Consider the following 20,407-nt stretch of genomic DNA (forward strand, 5'->3'; position numbering starts at 1 on the left):
CTCACCCAGGAGGCATCCTTGTCAGGTGCCTGAACCACCTCAACAGGCTCCTTTCAATGTGGAGGAGTAGCAGTTCTACTCTGAGCCCCTCCCGGACTGCCGAACTCCTCACCCTCTCTCTAAGGGGGAGGCCAGCCACCCCTCAGAGAAAGCTCATTTTCACTGTGTGTATCTGCGATCTCTTGACTATGATAACCAATGATAAATGTTTTCAATATTTGTTCGCTTATATGAGGGACCCACATGTTTCATTCATTTGCTGTGGTATGCTGCTTCATCAGTGTCCATTATAAAGTCAGCATTTTAAAGACAAACAGCTGAGTAACTCCAAACATCTGGAATCTATTGTACTGACTGTAGAAACTTAACAGTTGGTGAGAAAAATCAGTTAAACAGTCTGAATAACTGAAGCCTCACTTACACACGTCTATGTTGTCCTGTAGGTGTACCGCACACATGCTCATTTTATCCATGATAGGTATCTGACACTGAACCTACTGTTATACCTAAAATACTATGATCTTCTCTAGGTACTATATTAGGACTTAAATTTACACTGACACTGCTTTCTTTATAATAACAATTTTTTTGCACTTTTGTGGGATGACAATGGATGGAGAGTATCTCCGCATACATTGTAAAGGGTCAGGTTGCTTATTATTTTACTTGTTCTTCACCGTTTTTCCAGCATCTGACTGGGACAGACTGCCAGACTGGTTCAATTACTGCCACTTAAGTCTGCCTACAGACAGAAGACAGTGCAGCGGTAAGACAGCTCATTACGACTAACCCACTGAACTTCATCACAGTCCTTCTGACCCACAGTTTGTTAGAAAAAAAGTTTTCAGACTGGTTGTCATGGTAACACAGTCGAGCAGCAATCTCCAGGGATGAAAAATGAAGCCTGCTTGGAGGTGGTGAAAACTGCAATCCCCAAAATGACCACTTGAGACAGACTCCCATGCTGTAACGCCCAAACCTAATGACTTATAATGACTGTTTTTCCACTGCAAGGCTCAGCCTCACAGCAGAACCATACTTGCCAATCTTAAGACCTCAGAATTATGGAGGCATTCAAAAAGGGGCGTGTAGGTTATACATATACAAAAAAACTGGCATTCTACAGTATTTATTTATTTAACACTATTTATTTAAAGTTAAATGTCACCGTTATTACTATCCCCAGCCGGGGCTTTCCAAATTCAGAGGCTGCATCCACGTGAGGACCCCTGGCTTAAGTGGGCCAGGTCCTCTAAAAGCCGGGTAGGCCGGAACTGAGTGACTGTGACGGTCTAGCCTTCAGAATTACGTCACGGGCTCTCTCGGTGGAGTGAAACTCTGCCGTCTGCTCCTTGCTATCCAGATATAACCGGACGCTGGCGCAAATTTGGGACCATGTCACACTTCTGTTTTCCGTTTGACGTTTATTCAGCTGTGTGAAAACCCCTGGAGGAACCCACTGAGGGATTAATAAAGTTGTATTTAATCTAATGTAATAACTTTAATCCTAGCCAAACCGTTTTACTGAAGAACAAATAAAACACTGAAAAAAGTCAAACAATATCATTTTTAGGTTATCTAAGTGATTTATATATCATGTTTAACCTGAGTAGCGAAAGACCGCGGGGGTTTGAAAACGATGTGCCGGGAGTTCGCTGTTCTCGCCGGCTCAGATATTTGAAGTTCACACTGCTACATTTCCTCCTCAAAATGTGCTAAAAGTTTATTTTGCGATCCAGAAAGAGTAATAAAACTAAGTAGCTGCCGCCATTGTTGGAAACTGGAATTGGCTGGGCCGCGCTATGAATTCTGTGATATGGTTTTTCAATTTTGTTGTCCGGGTGGAAAAACAGGAGAAATTCGGGAGAATGGTGGCTCCGGGAGATTTTCGGGAGGGGCACTGAAATTCGGGATTCCCCCGGAAAAATCTGAAGGGGTGGCATGTATGAGCAGAACATGTGCAGCATTATTTTGGTAGATTTCCCCTAAAGGACAAATGTAGAGGTAGAACCTTTCTTATAACTCACCCATGTAAGCATTAAGGCTTTAAGTTATGCATTATTAGGGATATTTTTGATAAACCTGTGGGAAGCAGGAAGGCTTTTGGCTCTCTGCTGGATTTCAGCTTCACCACTTTGACTCGCTCTAAAATATTTGTGTTGTTGCCTTTTGGAGCACTTTTATTGCATTATCTGACAAACAACAGGGTTTACTCTGTGGTCAGTACTTTAGTGTCCCAAACATTAAGAGTTGTCCATAGATTTTGCATTAAACGTCTATATTTTCACACCAGCCCTCAGATAAAGGCTGTTACCTTTTGCCACCAGAGGAGCTGCTGGAGGATGTTGTTCGACTCCGACTCTCCGCCCCCATCTCTCTCCTCACCAGGGTGAGACGCTCTGTGGACATACTCTTTCTGAAGAAGGGAAGAGGAGGGAGAACTCTTGATGTTTTGATGAACAAACTGTAACATTACCATTTTTTACATGAAGTTACAATTGGGTTAAAAGAGGATTAAAAACAACAGTTGATTGCTAAGTTAATGCCTAGTCAATTAAACTTAAAGTATCAAACAAGAGAAAGTAAAGTGTACTTGATGATGCTATTTTACATAAAAGTAAATTAACTTTAACTGTCAATTAAAGAATACATCAAATTGCAGTTCCATTTTTATTAACGTGAATAGGGGATTAAAAAATAGGACACCCTTGCAAACGAAAAATGAAAAGTCTTGTTATGTTGTGTTCAGCATCTTTGCTTTCCATTCTTAATCCTACCTCTTTATAGACTGTAGCACCTCTTTCTTTGGAGATGAAGGCGAAGAAAGGAGACGTTTCTGTTGAATGTAGCCATTACTCAGAGGTCGGGAGGGAAGAGCCTGCAGGAGCTGTCGCACTGAAAGAAAAGAAAATGCCATGAGCACAAAGTGCGTACAGCTTCCCAGTTCCAGACCCCAGTTAAACTTTTAATTTACCACTTCCAGATAAATGTCATCAAGGGAAACAGAAGATTTCTATATTTGGCATATAAGCAAATGTGATTTGCATGCTCAGCTTGTTCAACTGACAACACAAAGCTTTCATTTTAGCGGTGGCTGGCCATTCTGACTTGTGACAAACGTAAATTAAAAGAAAGTATGATTTTATATCAGCATGTATTTTTTGTGACTAGTTTAGCAGTAGCAGGATTAAGTCAATTTAAGGTATTTATATCATTTCTAAATACTAACATAGTAAAAGTTAAGAACTGCAGCACAGATATAGTTGGGATCTGAAACCACCTGATTGGAGAGCAATGACATTTATCTTGGAATATGAAAAGCAGCAACATATTTCAGCTTTACAGAAGCACTGATGTTACCTACCCTTGGTAGGTGGTGCCGCAGCTGTAGTGGCCAGAGATCTCCTCCCCGCATGAACGCCTGCTGGTTGCTTCCCTTGGCTCTGCTCCTCACAATAGCCGAGCCGGCGCAGGGCATCAGCCAGAGCCGCCTTAAGCAGCTGGATCTCGTCCTCTTGCAACTGCAGCCTCTGCTCCAGGTGAGACACCCGGTCCTCCATGTCCATGTTGCTGCTCGCCGACACAGTGTCATCTGGAGAGTTTAAGTGTTTAACATTTTAGTTTTAATGAATTCTAGGGGTTATAATGTAGATTTTAAGAGTTAAACCATAGAGATAAAGGAGTCACATGCAGCTGCATATGGGATTGTGAGAAAAGAATACTTAATAAAAAACTTAAATAAAAAAGAACCTAAAAATGTTTACAAAACAAACAAACAAACAAATATCACAATGAGTTTTCAGAACTTGAAGTGCACATTTTTAAATTTATTTTGGATTTTCTCTAATCCACACAGGCTCAAAAGTATACATACACCTTCAAACACCCACTAATATTTGCTTAAATGTCCCTTAACAAGTTGCACCTCAACCAAACGCCTTTGGTAGCCATCAACAAGCTGCTGGCATAATTCTGGCTGCACATTTGACCAATCTTCTTGGCAGAATTGTTATAGTTCACTTAAAGTGATTGGTTTCTTGAATGGACTCCGCTTTTAGTGCACAAACTCAGTTGAGCTTAAAAGTATTAATTTTGGAGCAGGAGCTTCTTTCTTGGTCAGCACTTTCCCAGTCTATGGTGCTTCAAAGCTCACGTTAGACCTTCAGAAAATACTGATTTCCAATTCAATTAAGTTTTATTTATATAGCGGATTGGTCTCAACGCACTGTATATTGTAAGGTAAAGACCAACAATCAAATGACAACCTTTGAGCAAGCCCTTGGAGACAGTGGGAAGGAAAAAAACCCTTTTAACAGGAAGACACCTCAGGCAGAACCAGGCTCAGGGAGGGGGGCTTTCCCAGCTTTCAGAGGATTCGTGAATTCAGTGAGTGCTGTCAAACAAATCTTTTTTATGCTGACAAAGAGAAACTACCAACTGTAGTCAATTATGACCATTAATGAGACATTAATAGGTCTTGGTAAGTTACAGGACACTATAGAACCTTCAGCACTACTCATTAGTGAGTGCACGCATATATTTGAGCCTGGAGGTGGACTTTTGATCCTGTGTGGATAACAGAAAATCAAAAATAAATCCCAACATGTGCACCTAATTCTTCTTTTTCAAAGTCATTAAAGATGTGTGTCGTACAATCGTTCCACGCCGGAAAAAGAAGAGTTCAAAGAAATCATTAAAAGCCCAGGATTACCATGATAAGCGCATGTAAACTAATGACCGCAGCTATATACGGGAACTCTTGGGGTTATTCTTTAAAAGCAAGCATCTGTTTCGGTGTTATGGATATCCGCTGCTGTGGCTGCTGCTTTGTAAATCAGTGGTGTTAAATTTCTAGGTGGGGACAAGAGCTTAAAGGTATTGTGACCATTTTCAATAATTCAGACTGAGAATGAGTGTAAATGACAGAAGAAGAATAACAGCAGGAAGGAAAACCAATCAAGGACATGCAGACAGGGAAGAAAAAAACAAAGAGGGATAAGACAGAGAAACTAAGCTTTTTTATTATGTTTCTGTGTATTAAAGAGGAAATTATGAATATTTAAGTTCTAATATATTAGAACATTTAGAAAATGGGGTTTCAAACTGCAGGTCAGAGAAATCTGGAAGCAGAAAAACAAACTAGCTCCTCGTTTCCTCTTCGTAGATGCATTTTTTCCATGAATAATATTGGCAAGTTCTCAGCGCAGATAAACATATTACATTATCTGTGACCACAACATTGGATGCCAATTTTACTGAGCTAGTTAAATGCTTTTACTGCGGAGCTGCAGCATGAGGACAGTAAATTAAACTGCATTTATTTTTCCAGAAATGCCACCACAGGCACAGACTTTTTATTAATACATTACTGTAAGGCAGTGACTTAACAGCGCTCTTGGAGACTATCCTTTAAACTTAAAGGTACCCTGAGGATTTTTATCAACCACAGCTTGCTGTGTGGAAAAATCTTTTGATTGGCAGACCCGACATGTTTGTGCAGTCTGTGCATTTGTTTGCAGCATTTGTGCCTTTTTTGTTTATGCAACCACTGCTGACAACTGCAGAGGGCAGTAATCAGAGGAAAACGACTGCTGGCTGAAACAAACACGGACGTGAGCGATGAAAACGTGAATTCAACATGACTGTAAATTTGTTGCTCAGTCTTTTTGGTTTGGATATGCTGTATAACGCTTTTGTTTCCCAAATCATTTACAGTACAAACAGCCTGGTATAGTGACTAACTGGTTCCGTGTGAAACGTGATATTTCAAAATGAGTATTTCAGTAAATGTATGTATTAGTAAAAACATGCATTTTTTAAAGCAATGCTTTTTGCTAATAAATACACGTACAGGAATTCATATAAGCTCCTGTTGACCTCAACCCACACACATCCACCAAGCTGACTACCTCCGGTCCTCTCCAACTCTTTTCAGTCTAATCGCACATCATCTTTCCCCCCACCGTGATGACATCATCGTGGGCTGGCGAGCTTATCAAAGGTAAACTGCCCGGTGTGGATTATTTAAATCTGTGACCCACATTATCAGATTACAACCTGATAAAGTGAAAGACAAGTTTTCAGTTGGACACATCATCACAACTGTTCATGAGGTCTGAATTCTGATCTCACGGCCACCATCTCCAGATCAAAAATACATATTTCCATTCATACGTTAATGCTTTCAAAATCTTATAAGTATGGAAAACGAAGGAGGTCCTGCTTCAGCCTGTCAAATGGACAGGCTGAATAGATGAGGTGTACCCAACAAAGCAATGTGTGAGTGTAAGATGATAATTATCTTTTATCTTTGAGATCTAGTTTCATTAACTGGTTGCTGAAAGACTGAAAAGGGTTTAAATGAATGTTAATAGGTATAATAAAGATTTTTCTACTTCACTGGAACAAACAGTGAGATCACAAACAAAACAAGCAATATTTGTAAACATCAGGTATTGCTCCAACTTTACACAGTGGTAGCGGTGTGGAAAAGACAGCTGAAGCTATCGTTTATTTACAAATAATTCAAATATCACCATAAAACAACAACAAAAACAGCCAGGCTGCATTAAAGATGCATATGCATTTGAAAGAAAAAAAGACCGTGACATGTTCATATAACCCAGAAATATCATAAATGGAAAAAAATGAGATGATCTACCACAAACTTCCTCCCTGATCCGTGTTGTTTTTAAGTCATCATGTGATCGCAGCATTTGTGCAAAAATGTTTATTTATAAACTTGCAGTAAAAGAGCGCCACTCTTCAAAAAGGGATTTTATACTTTACACTGCTTCAGCACAAGGCAACACAATGCTCAGCATTGTAAACTGAGACACAGGCAGTACTGTTACCCTTACTGTATTACATTTCATAGTCAAATGACACAGGAAGAAGCCATGAGGAAATTAAGCTTCAGATTTACATACAAACATGAAGTTCAGGGGAGATTTGCATGGCGGAGCTGACCTACGCAGACCAGCATCTAAGGTAAGATTGTCTCATTGTTTCTCTTCTTCAATGAAAAAGCAGTTTGGGTCTCCCTGTTTAACACAGCTAGTCATCATAATGAACTAAACGTTGGTTCTGACAACTCAAAAATAAAAAGGCAAAGTAAAAGAACCATCACAGTTACTATAACTCACAATACTTACAAAAGTCCATCTACAAGAAAGAAGCAAGAAACTCTCCCGCTGGCTTAAAATGCAGTTATATTGACACATTGTATCAATTAAATAATGTCATTTCAGTGTCACCAGGACATAATTACTGCATGTACAGAGTCGCCAGTCAGCCCTGATAGAAACTGTTTACAATGTTTTCTGACTTTTCCCCCAAATAATGTTTTTTTTTGTTTGTTGTTCTTTTTAAAAGGAATGAGTACAAATAATTAAAACAAGCTGAAAATGGAGACACAAAACTAGGAATAGTTGTCAGCTGAAGAGGGAGAAGCCAGAATGTAGGTGGGAGGAGATCACGAGTTGAACTAACCGAGAAAGGATGAAGAGGTGGGAGAAGAATGATTCGTTTTTATCTGACTACTGCAGTAATCACGTTTATCTAAACTACTGCGACTACTGAGTGCACTTAATTGAGGAGACAAACAGAATGAGGTGGAAGGCAGGAGAGACAGCTGCAGAGACTAAATGAAAGAACCTAGAATGAACAGTTTTGCCTTAACAGAGCTTTGTCTGCAATCGTCCAATACTCAGACAGCTACAACATGAACTCCTTAGAATATAAAATACTTTCCTAGTTTGATTGTGGATCATTTTAAGGGTATGAATATTTGTAACTTAAATTCAGGTCCCTAAATCAGAGGATTTCATCTCCTTTACAGGGGCTATTTTAGCACCGCTCACACAAGCCTCTTCATGTCAGAGCTTTATCAACTGGCAACAGATTGAGCTGAGCTTCAGTCGTGTAATCTGATGCTAATGTGCTAACTTTATTATGTTGACATACATGGCAGCCATTCATGCGAGCATCTCGTAAAAGTGTTTATACGAAACTTGTAAAAAGCATTTAATATTAAAAGACACAAACTGCTGTAGGTTTATTTGTTGTTTTCATAATTGCACTGTGTGCTGTGCTGCTAACACTGGTCATAAAGCTGCTAACATCAGCTTTGTGACCATCCATCCATTTTCTTCCATTTATCCAGTTCTGGCTGGAGCCTTCCCAGCTGTCACAGGAGAGGCGGGGTACAGCCTGGACTGGTCAACTGGATTTGAACCCAGGACCTTCTGGCTCTAAGGAACAGTGGTAACCAAGGTACCAACATGGTGAATATTGTGATGAAAAACAAAATCCACTGGTTTTGGTCATATGGTCATGAAAGGAAACATATTACACTTGTTTCCAGCTTCAGATTTTATTGTAAAATGCATGATTGGCAACTTAAAATAATCCATATTTATCCCATAATACAGTGTAAACCTCCAGTTTAAGCTTTGCCTGAAACCACTGCTTTAACCCAACCTTTTCTGACTGTTTGCGCCTCGCAAACAAGACAGCCTCTGCCCCTACTGTACACTGATTTTATTTGAAACTTTGTCCACGTTTAATATGAGAATACACATTTGTAAGAGTCGATACTGTGCACCTATATGATGTGTACAGATCTAACTTTATTCCCCTTGAGGTGCGTTTGTGTTGCTGCCTGATGAGTTGCAGAGTTTGCACTAGACTTGTTAAATGTTACTTAAGAGACAAAGTAATCAAGGAGGCATATGGTGGCACAGGAAACTGTAAACAAAGAGAGATCAGCAGAGTTCACCTCTGCTGATTTTATCTCATCTACTGACAGGACACCTGTTTAAAGAGCGCTGCAGCACCGGCTACTTTTCAATTTGCCCTTGAATCATCACACACACGCACACACACACACACACACACACACACCTCAGTGGTATTCTCTTGCTGTCATATAAACCTAAGCCCGGATCTATTTGACATTCAGTAAGCATTACACACACAATACGAGCTAACTTCCATCTCCATCCCAGCACAGCACTGTACTTTAAGCAAAGCTGACGTGAGGATAATACAGACATGGCTGCTATCAGGGAACAGAAACATGCCGACAGATGGAAAAAGGTAGTAGACAAAAGAAAAGGATGGATGGAAAAGAGAAAGTAACAAAGAAGAAATCAGAGGGAATGGAGTAAAAAGAAAAACTGATGGAAGAAAAATGTGGATGATGAAATTCAGAGGAATGTGTAAGTGTGATCCTGTCAGAGGTAGGGAGGTCGGCACAGGACAATAAGAAGACTGTTGGCTGCTGGAATATTTATGCTGCAGTGAAGTGATGATGAAGGTGGAGCTCGACGTGCCTACCTGCCATACTGCCACGCTGAGTGCCTGGTCACTCCTCCTGTCAATCAACCAGTCACTCAATCCACAGAGCAGTCAGTCAGTCAGTCCACTTGCCCTCACTCTTCCTCCTTAGAGACTTCCTGGACTCCCACTCCCTCCCCTTCCCATCTGTGACTGGTGCTTGCTCACCCTCTCGCTCCCTCTCTATCTCACACACACACACAAAAATAAATTATCTCCCATCCTCTTTTGCTGACCCACTCCTTCCTCCACCTCCACTTCCTCCTTCCTGGGCCACTCCCTCTTCCTCCTCCCACCCCCTGCTCCTCCTCTCTCTCTCCTCTTTTTTTTCTACTCCTTCCCTTACATCCCTCCTCCTGTCTCATTAATTAGCTACAAGCAGAGAGAAAGCCGAGGCAGAAGGGGTGGAGCCTGGCTTAGGGCCACACAAACACACTGCATCAGCATCAGCACAGCCAGGCACCACCAGGAAGAGATGCTGCGACGTCCAGGATCAATGACATGCACTCACACACCCACATAAAGGATACACACCACATGAGAATAAATGCCACCACTGTAGTCTGTGTCCTTGCAGGTAAAAATGTAAAAACTGTCCAGTTACCATACAATATATTCTCATTCAAGATCTACATGCACTCATCTGGAAATGTTTCAAACTGGTAACAACAGTATGGCCGATTTTGGTGCTTTAAAAGATGAGTCTGTGATGTTCTACAGACAGGAAAAGGTCAAAACCAATGATAACAGATGGATTTCCAGTCTATGTAGCTAAAGTGTGACACAGCTTAATCTTCTGTGCTGCACTGTATGCTGTTGCAGCCTGCTTAAGGGACGATAGATTATAATGCCAACACCCCACAATATTATAGAGAACTCCACCCATTGCATGATCCCCAATGTGCAGCACCTGGTGAAAACTGGGAGGAAGAACCTTCAACAAGAAGAAACCTCATTTCACAACATAAAATATGTGTTTGTGAAGGGTTTTCCTCACCCTATACCAACATTTAAATAAATAATACAGTAAATCTTACATTTTAAACACTTGCCATTTGAATTGAAACCTCAGCGTACCATGAAGAAAGGAATTTTTCAGCAGACTGGTGCGTGACGCTTTTTTCTTTTCATTGCCACTAAACAGAGTTTGCAAATGGCAGCTGTGCAGCATACAGTATGCCACGATTGACGGGTTCGTCGCTGTAACGCTCAAACACTGCTTCAGCCGCTAGTCATTTCAGTCTTCAGCTGGAGGAACAGACTGTACTCTGCACTGGTAAAGTGGCACTCTGCAGGTTGCACAGCATCACTTTGCACTGTAAACGTGGTCCAGATGTCAGTATGGATTCATGCACTCATGTGCGTACTTTCGTAGAGATAACAGGTGCATGTTGTTAAATACACCACTGCAACAAAGATGAATCATAAAATATGGATGTGCAAAGGGAAATGGCCCATTTAGAGTCTTGTTTCTTCAGATAAAATAGTGAGATATGAGATTTAGTTAAAAATCTTTTTCATGCCCCACTGATGACCAAATTAAATTTGCATATGAAATGCAAACTATTATTAAAACCGGAACCCAAATAACAAAACAAACTAAATTGCGAGTTAGTAGCGTAAACCTCCCGTCGACTCTAAAACAACAGCACGGAGAGAAGTGAGGCACGCTGAAATTTATTGTGAGGCCATTAACGACGTCTGTGTGCAGACTTTAATAGCTGAGAATCACTTAATGCCTGTACAGTGTGTCCTCATATGTCTCTGTGCTAAAGTGTCACAATATGAACAAGTATATTCGATTCAAAGGACAACTGTGCAATTCTGAAGTGAGCTCAAGAGTAAAAGCTCTGAGGACTGAGAACGAATGTATAAAGAAGCCTGATGTGTTGTATTTACCTCAACAGCATCATTTAGATAAAAGCTATAAAACCTGTCAGTACTGGAAATGCTAAACTAACTCATTATACTGCCCTACAAATAGAACATCCAGCTTTATTGGAGCCAGACGTTCAACATGTTCAAAGAGACTATGTGTTTAATTTGACTAGAAAATTTTTTAAACACTGGAGAATCCAAACTGCATTTGGCTCAAGCGTTGACCAGGACATGACAACAGATCGGATCAGGATGGAGGATCTCTGGTTACAGCAGTGAGAGGACAGATGGCAGATACAAGAAGATTGACAGACAGGTCAAAGGAAAGGGAACGAAACAGGGTGCTTCAATAGACACGTAAAAGATTACACATTTTGGCTAAGTTAAACTCTCTAGAGCTTCCTGTTGCTAACAGAGTCTACTAACAGAATTATAACACACTGTTCTCCACTTAGCTCATTCCTGTCTACCTGCAGCCTGCTACCTGCAATAAGACACCTTCATGTTATTCTTATGACTGATTCACACTTCACACAGGCATATTTCAGCACCTAGTTTAAAACTAAACACTGTTTATTGTCTGACTGCAGTATCCAGACACAGATTAAATACTGTGCTTCACCCTGTTGACCAAGGAGGGTGCAAATTACTTCTGTTTTTGCTTTCAATAATTTTAGCAGTAGAGTCCCCACTCAAAGTCACAATCCAAACCAGCTAAAAACAACCCCATGGCATGTCCGTGCATGAAAATGCTGTGGTGAATAGCAGGTAAAAAAAATACAGTCTGAAAATAATACAGCAACCATAATGTAAGAAATCAGCCTGCATTTAATTGGATGAGAATCTACAGCCTTCATGGCACACTGTGACACCTCATTAACGTACCCACTTGTCCTTCAAATAAATAGTCCAAAAAGGAAACTTGTCAGTTTTATCAGATGGCAATAACCTACATATAAAAAAACAGCAATGTATTCATATTATTAACTGCTGATTTAAATCAAAGTGCTATTTTTGTTTTAACATTTAAAGTGAAGAAGCCAAAAAGCCAGTCATTATGCGTCCAAAGTGGTCCAAATAAAGCAGCTGACCCTCAGCTGCAGGACCAGCTGTCACTCAACAAGCCTCCACTGTAACTTACAAGCAAAATTTTCCTCTTTTTGTTTTAATTTGAGCTCAGCTACTGTGAAGATCAACGAGCCGAGGCTGTGCATTTGTCTTACAGTTTAACTGAAATCGTTATGATCCAGGAAGCTGCAGGAGGCTTTGGACCACCGCCTCCACCAAATGCTTTGATTGGCACATGCTCCTTCTTGGATAACACACATCACAGCTCTGATCAGACTCTCACGACCCCTCACTGTCTCCCCACCTGCTTCTCAATATGGCTGTCTGTGAAGTTTAGTTGACTGCAGGGTTAATGCAATCCACAGATACTTCCCTAAGATAACAACAGTTCAAACGCCTTAAACTGCTCCACTGATGGTATTCGCATCTCCACATGAATCTCTCCACAGAGACAATTTGTCTAAAACAGCCTTAGAAACTCATCACCACCTCGTACACCTGTCACAATCCTCCAGCGTGACCACAGATACGATCTATTCTAGCAGCATCAGGCGAGCATTTGCATCATATTTGTTAACCAGGATGTGACCGACACAGGCAGACGAGGGGGGGGGGAGAGAGAAGGAAACTGTCAAATGGCCATGAGTGTAAAAAATTAAGCTGCTGATATTGCGAACAAGACAAAGTTCCTATTCATGATGGCAACCACAATCCCTCCACCACTTTAGTGCTAAAGGCAACAGGTCAATTGTATTTCTAACAGCGGTTTGTAGCCCTAAAGTGTGGTTCTTCACTCATGTAAATGACTTAGTGATGATAACTCAATAAATTTTACTCTCTAACTATTAAAAACACAACACTGTCAGAAAGAGATCCTGAAAGTGTCAAACAGCTGGGAACTTTTGAAATGAATATAAGCCATATCTAAATTGTAATAAATAAAATAAATAAATAAATAAATAGATTAAAATAATAGAAACCTTTGTGCCTTCAAACGCAGTTCACTTAAAATGTGTTCATCTGTTTTTATTGTTGCAACTAAAAAACTGTACGTTGACAGCTATGTACATTATATATACACACATATACACATAGTGTGTGTGTGTGTGTGTGTGTGTGTGTGTGTGTGTGTGTGTGTGTAAGAGCCAGCAGTAATCTAATATGATAAAAGAGTAAAATCATACAAAGCTCATTACACAAACACAAACCACGTAAGCAAAATCAAAAGACACTAAATATTTTCAACATCTCTTCTGATATTTTTGAAATATATTTTAAAACGTCCTCCAGAAGAATGCAAAAACATGTTTGTTTGTTTTCTCGATTTTTCTGAATGAAATAGGAGAGCTGTGCAGCTGTCTGGACGGCGGTGTTTTTTATTTTCCCCCTGTTGTGTGTGATGGAGAGGAATGAGAGGCAGCTCACCGTTGTTGCAGTACTGTAGCAGCAGGTTGGTGCTGTCATACAGGCTCCCACACGAAGCTACCCGCTCCGACATCCTTTCCTCCTTTTGTTATCTCTTCTGTTTTTCCAACTCTCACTCGTCTGCTTTGTCCTCCTTTCACCTCTCTCCCTCTCTTCTTCACGCCGTTACCCCTTTCTGTCTCATCATACAAACACGCACACACACACACATACACACTTCTACCTGCCTCGGCTCTCCGGCTATTCCCGCTCCAGCCTTACTGTCACCGTCAAGTGCAACCTGTGGGACAAACTGCACTTCCTCTGCCTGCTTTCAAAGTAATATTCAACAATGCTTCTTAGCCACTTAATATGATTTGGAAGACTTATGCGATTGTGATGTAAATTTTGGACTAAATTAAATGTAGATTTTAATACAATATCAAAACAATACAGATTAAAAATGTTTCTATATAGTCACCTTAATTTATACAAATGACAAAGACTCTGCAGTGAAGTTATTTTGAAACACTATGTAACCTAAAAGACATTCAATTCTACTGGTCAGCAGGATATAAGCAGTTTAATCTGACTTTTCTTCTTTTAAGTAAATAAAAAGGTAATTATCTGTAATGTTTTAAATTCATATTTCTGGGGACATTTTTATTTATTTTATGTTATCTTTTTTACATTACTTTTATTTATTTATTTACTTTCTTTTGTTTTTCCTTAGTTTTGGGTCTCCTTTGCGATGGAACCCGCTTTTATTTTGAAGGGAGAACCATGTTTCTTCCGGCAATAATCTAAATGACATCTTCCTGTCTGTCTGTCTGCCTTGTGTGCCGCTGTTCCTATAGCAACAGCCTCTCCGGCAGCTGTGGTCCGGGTAGCGATCATTGGCGGCAGGAAAGCTATACAGTTTGTAGAGTGTAGAAAACACCGAACTTAATGAAACAGGTTTGTGTTTGTGAGACGGGAAAGGTGATCGCAGGCAGGCGTTGCGTTCCTGAATAATTGACGGAGAAACGGTGTGCTGCACCTGGCACACGTGTTTACAATCGATGCCAGAAACCATTGAGACAGAACTGGAGGTTGAACCTCTTCCGCTGCAGCCTCTGAACATGTTCGGCTGGCAGTACCTGCTTTTAGTTACGATTATTAACATTTCGACTTACGAATACCTTGGTTTTTTTTAAGCGCAAGTAATAAAATCATAATTTAATAAATTGCCCTGTGATGATGATGTTGATGATTATTATTATTATTATTAGGTAGATGTTTTGGGACAAATATTGAACAGAAAGATTGCTTTCAAAAACTGTATTAATGTTTTTATTGCTAACAAAGCAAAACACATTTCAGTTAGCTAAAGGACACGTTTTGAATAAATAAATATCATGACTGGTTTAAAATGCAGACTGTATGTGGCTGAATTTCATCACCAGGCCTCAAATGCAAGGCAAGTTTATTTGTATAGCACAATTCAACAACAAGGTGATTCAAAGTGCTTTACAGAGACATTAGAAACAAAAACAAATAAAAAGCATGATTTAAAATTGATTAAAACAAGCAAACAAACAAACTAATTAACAAACAAACAAAACGGTATATAAAATCAAAACAGATAAAATCAGAACAGTAGATAAAATCAGTAGTTAAATGTAAGTTTTGAAATTTAAGCTTAAAAGTGTGGATTTGGTGCTTTATTCAAATGCAGCTGAGAATAGGTGAGTCTTCAACCTGGATTTAAATAAACTGAGTGTTTCAGCTGATCTGAGGCTTTCTGGGGCTAAATGCATAATTAAATGAAACTAGATTCAATTTGATAGAGCACAAAGAAATGATCAGCAGAAGCTGACTTGTCTTGTGTCTGTTACAGACAACTTTGATCTAATACTGTTAAATCTTTCTTATGGTTGGTTAGTGCTACATAAATAAAGGTGTTTCAGTTTGTCACTGATAATTTATTTGCACAGTTTAGTCTGTTGAAATGAGTCAGTGGCAGTACAAATTTATTAAATTGATTTAATCTCAAGCTCCAAGGCTATCCATTTTTTTTTTCCCCTCTCAGGAGGGTTCGTTTCCAGTTTTCCTTTAAATGACATCAGAAGTCATACTGAGATGGTCTGTGGGCTGATCCTGACCTTCAGGTCTTATTTTAGTCATACAATCTACAATCAGAAGCCACCTTCCATTGTAACACTCTCGCTAAGAGTTTAGCTTTTCAGACAATAAATACCTCTGTTCTTTATATTGTAAAGCACTTTGGAGCTCTTGAGTAGATTTAGAAATTATGAAAATGATTCATCTCAATCGCTAGTCAAGTAGATATCAAGTTTGATTTTTAATCGCTCATGTACTCGTTGTTAAAGATCAGCAGCACCTGGAAGAAAAAACTGATGACGTTGAAGGAATAAAACTACAAAATGAAGTCGTCATGTCTCCATGTTACACTCTTATGTCAAATAAAAACAATGCATTTTAATTTTCATACGCATTTATTCACAGATGAAAAATATGCACTCTCCTCCACAGGAATGTGTAACAAGATTTGGTAGAATGTAACAGTGCTTCTGAGTGAACTTGCATAACTTTGATGATTTTATTGCAATGAACCTACTCCTCACCTTCCTCATCTCCCTCCCCATCAACAGAGTCAACTCCAACCTCTTCATAATCCTTCTCTAGAGCTGCCATGTCCTCTCTAGCCTCAGAAAACTCACCCTCCTCCATTCCCTCACCCACATACCAGTGAACAAATGCACGCTTGGCGTACATCAAGTCAAACTTGTGGTCAAGTCGTGCCCAAGCCTCAGCAATGGCAGTGGTGTTGCTCAGCATACACACAGCCCTCTGGACCTTGGCCAGGTCTCCACCAGGAACCACAGTGGGTGGCTGGTAGTTGATGCCGACCTTGAAACCGGTGGGGCACCAGTCCACGAACTGGATGGTGCGCTTGGTTTTAATGGCAGCAATGGCAGCATTGACATCTTTGGGCACCACATCGCCACGGTACAAAAGGCAGCAGGCCATGTACTTGCCGTGGCGAGGGTCACATTTCACCATCTGATTGGCTGGCTCGAAGCAAGCGTTTGTGATTTCTGATACAGTTAACTGCTCGTGATAAGCTTTCTCTGCAGAGATGACGGGGGCGTAGGTGGCCAGGGGGAAATGGATACGAGGGTAGGGCACCAAGTTGGTCTGGAACTCTGTCAGATCAACATTGAGGGCACCATCGAAGCGGAGCGAAGCAGTGATGGAGGACACAATCTGGCTGATCAACCTGTTCAGGTTGGTGTAGGAAGGACGCTCGATATCGAGGTTCCTACGGCAGATGTCATAGATTGCCTCGTTATCTACCATGAAGGCACAGTCAGAGTGCTCTAGGGTGGTGTGGGTGGTCAGGATGGAGTTGTATGGCTCAACCACAGCGGTGGACACTTGGGGAGCTGGGTAGATGGAAAACTCCAGCTTTGACTTCTTGCCGTAGTCTACAGAAAGGCGCTCCATCAGCAGGGAGGTGAAACCAGAGCCGGTCCCACCGCCAAAGCTGTGGAACACCAGGAAGCCCTGAAGACCAGTGCACTGGTCAGCCTGAGGATGGAGAGGGAAAGACAAAGTTCATGCGATACAGTTATCTAGTTTACTTTGCCGATAATGGCTCTGAATTTACCCACCAGTTTGCGAACCCTGTCCAGAACAAGATCAATGATCTCTTTTCCAATGGTATAGTGTCCACGGGCATAATTGTTAGCTGCATCCTCCTTGCCAGTGATCAACTGCTCAGGGTGGAACAGCTGGCGATACGTCCCAGTCCGCACCTCATCTAAGGAAACAGACAGACAGTTATTTAAACTGACTCACATACTGCACTGCTACATTTAGCCAATGGTAACAACGCTTACCGATCACAGTGGGTTCAAGGTCCACAAAAACAGCTCTAGGGACATGCTTTCCAGCTCCAGTCTCACTGAAAAATGTGTTGAAGGAATCATCTCCTCCGCCGATGGTCTTGTCACTGGGCATTTGACCGTCTGGCTGAATGCCATGTTCCAAGCAGTAAAGCTCCCAGCAGGCATTCCCAATCTGGACACCAGCCTGTCCAACGTGGATGGAGATGCATTCACGCTGTGGGAAGAAAGACAGGTCACTTAGATGTTCACACTTTTTTCACTACAAATGATATGGGTACCAAAAACCTTATCACTTTTTTCCTTTCCCGACCTGTTCACCATTTATCCAGGTCAAAAACCTAAAACCTAAACTAAAGAGCAAGTTAATTCAAACGCTGTCTTAGAGAAGATAGCTACCCAACAACTGAGCACTAAGAGCTTTTACAGTCCAGTGGGACGCTGGGCCAGATGTTGTCACTGACTGGATATAAACCACACCTCTCCGGTGCACAAAAGGCCGAACGGAAAGCGGGGAGGAATGGGTTGTCGCAACCACCAAAAATGCGCCAAGTCATCTCCCCACGCCCCAAATCACAGTTATACCCTCGAATCTTACTGATACCTAAAATTATGCGACCTGTCTGATTATCAAAGAGTAAAACGTAGTTCCGTATACTGCTATCCATGTTCCCGTTTCTAATTTTCGGTTAAAGGCAACGCTTCCTCCCTCGTTCCTTAGAACAGCAGATTAAAAATTGCGCACCGACATATCATCAATAACCAACTGCCAAAATTTAGCAGAGCTTTTTAAAATTTCTTACCATTTTGTTCGTTGGTCCTTAGAGTAAAGAATAGCAAGAAAATCTCGACAACAAATCCTCCAAACCAACCGTTAGGAGCCGATCTAAGAGGAAATAATGACGCAGACAGCGCTTTCGCGCCTAGCTTGCGGAGAGGAACGAACCATTTCTTATAAATTAGGAGGTGCGCGGATTACAATATGCTTAATTTGATCCAAAAACAAAAAAACTAATCACTAGATTAATCCAAAATAAAGCAAAATGCGTCTTCTATTAATTCTTTAATAAAAAAATTTAAATTTTAAACGTACAAATATCTTTAATGGCTCCCTAATTTCTAGACCCTTAGATTCGCCCTGACTTCCTCGGTCCGCATTTCTAGAATCATTTTACGTATCGCCTCCTGGCGGTTTGGGTGATAAATGTAACTCATGTATAACTTTTAACAATTTGAGTACAGCCAAGTAATTTAAATTTTAATACAGTACAAGTACAATAAAACTGAATTTAAAAATGTGTTTCTTTCTGTGTCTTCATAGCTCTGCCTTCAATTACATACGTGAAAAGATGAAACAGCCAAACAGGTCACACTGCGAAAAGAAATCGATCAAGACTATTGATCTATGCAAAAATACAAAGGTGTATCCCACCAAGCAATCCCTTTGTATAAATTGATGTGTTTTTGTTTTCTTTCTCTTTTTATATGTATTTATTTTCTTCATAAAAACACAGTATACTCGCTGCTTCACATTTACTCACATTTCCCTTTATATTATTATGTCTATATTATTGTGTTGTCGTTCAATGTTCACGTTGTTTACAGAAAGGTTTTTTTTAAGCCAACAATACGAAGTTCAAAATTATGAAAACAAAACAAAACAAAAACTTCCCATCTATATGCCGCTGTTCCTATAAGCAACAGATGCTCCGGCAGTCCGGGTAATGATCGTTGGCGGCAGGAAAGCTATACAGTTTGTAGAGTGTAGAAAACTGCGAGCTAAATGAAACAGGTTTGTGTTTGTGAGACGAGAAAGCTGATCCTAGGTAGGATTCCTGAATAATTGACGGAGAAACGGTGAGCTACACCTGGCGCACGTGTTTACAATCGATGCCAGAAACCGGTGAGACAGAGCGGGAGGTTAAACCTCTTCCGCTGAAGCCTCTGAACATGTTCGGCAGGCAGTGCCTGCTTGTAGTTACGCTTATTAAGTAATTTCTACTTACAACCACTTAAAGTATTTATTTGTTTACTCATCTTTTTAAAATAAATGTAATTTGATTGATCACTTGACCTATTTACTAGGTATATCTTTTTGGGGCAATATTGACCAGAAATATTACTTTTAAAAAGTAAATTGAATCAAAGAATCCGTCCATCATTACTAAAAGATGGTATAATGAAAACTTAAAATAATATTAATATCTCCGTTGGGTGGCGGTAACTATTTCCCAAATCATTGTCCTTTAATTTAATAATAAATTAGTGTACCAGTGACTGTATAAAGCACACAGCCTTAAATATATTTAATATTTAATACTGTAAGCATGTGATTAATTATGTTTTGTAGTTTCTAAGTGTGACCACTGTGGGGAATCAGCATGGGTGTTTGATAACAATATACAAACATGGAAGGAGGTAAAAATTTTGACTGGTATTTAAACTTCTGCCAACTTATTTTTAAACAAGATAACAGCGGCAGTATCGACAAAACACACTTCAGTTATCTAAAGTAAATATTTTTTAGATTAAATAATAAGATTGTTTTATATGCTGACTGTGCATGTATGTTTAAGATGTATTTTATTTTCCATTTTTCTGTGGTGGCTGTTCGGGATAGAACTAAAAAAACATTACAATACATCAGCATATACTGCCAGATGCACACCTTTGATTCCCAAATTAGTTTTTTCTGAAATATTATAGACTTTCCACACTAGGCCCCAAACACATAATTAGATGAAACCAGATTAAATTTTACAGCCCCAAGCAACTGCTGTTTTATGTATTTAAATATTTAAGGTGTA

General features: G+C 40.1%; 2 protein-coding genes across 3 annotated transcripts in view; both read right to left on the reverse strand.

Moving 5' to 3' along the window:
• The window catches only part of eml2 (EMAP like 2), a 31,727-nt gene extending 17,760 nt beyond the window's left edge, over positions 1 to 13,967 (reverse strand). Inside the window, exons 1-4 of one of the 2 annotated variants that reach the window (XM_040037465.1) lie at positions 13,711 to 13,967; positions 3,365 to 3,592; positions 2,778 to 2,895; positions 2,315 to 2,416 (exon numbers count right to left, since the gene is read on the reverse strand). In XM_040037465.1, coding sequence (XP_039893399.1) covers positions 2,315 to 2,416; positions 2,778 to 2,895; positions 3,365 to 3,592; positions 13,711 to 13,783 — 521 coding nt within the window. In that variant the 5' untranslated portion in view covers positions 13,784 to 13,967. Of the gene's footprint in view, positions 1 to 2,314; positions 2,417 to 2,777; positions 2,896 to 3,364; positions 3,593 to 9,339; positions 9,461 to 13,710 lie in introns of those variants that run through there. The other variant, XM_040037466.1, reaches the window with a different exon arrangement.
• Positions 13,968 to 16,014: 2,047 nt separating this feature from the next.
• Positions 16,015 to 18,537, reverse strand: LOC120737029 (tubulin alpha chain-like). The gene is made up of 4 exons (XM_040037468.1): positions 18,404 to 18,537; positions 17,595 to 17,817; positions 17,367 to 17,515; positions 16,015 to 17,283 (listed from the first exon to the last, which is right to left on the reverse strand). Exons 1-4 carry the CDS (start codon positions 18,404 to 18,406, stop codon positions 16,306 to 16,308), a joined length of 1,353 nt encoding a protein of 450 aa, XP_039893402.1. The 5' UTR covers positions 18,407 to 18,537; the 3' UTR covers positions 16,015 to 16,305.
• Positions 18,538 to 20,407: the final 1,870 nt, after the last annotated feature.

This window comes from Simochromis diagramma, unplaced genomic scaffold (assembly GCF_900408965.1).
Source record: "Simochromis diagramma unplaced genomic scaffold, fSimDia1.1 OVJJ01000463.1, whole genome shotgun sequence".
NCBI lineage: Eukaryota > Metazoa > Chordata > Actinopteri > Cichliformes > Cichlidae > Simochromis > Simochromis diagramma.

Bases quoted from the DNA above. Each gene is read 5' to 3' on its own strand.
- LOC120737029 (XM_040037468.1), bottom strand. The intron at 17,516-17,594 runs GTAAGCGTTGTT...CTGTTTCCTTAG, and splicing joins CCTTGAACCCACTGTGATCG to ATGAGGTGCGGACTGGGACG. The intron at 17,284-17,366 runs GTGGGTAAATTC...CTCCATCCTCAG, and splicing joins TGGACAGGGTTCGCAAACTG to GCTGACCAGTGCACTGGTCT.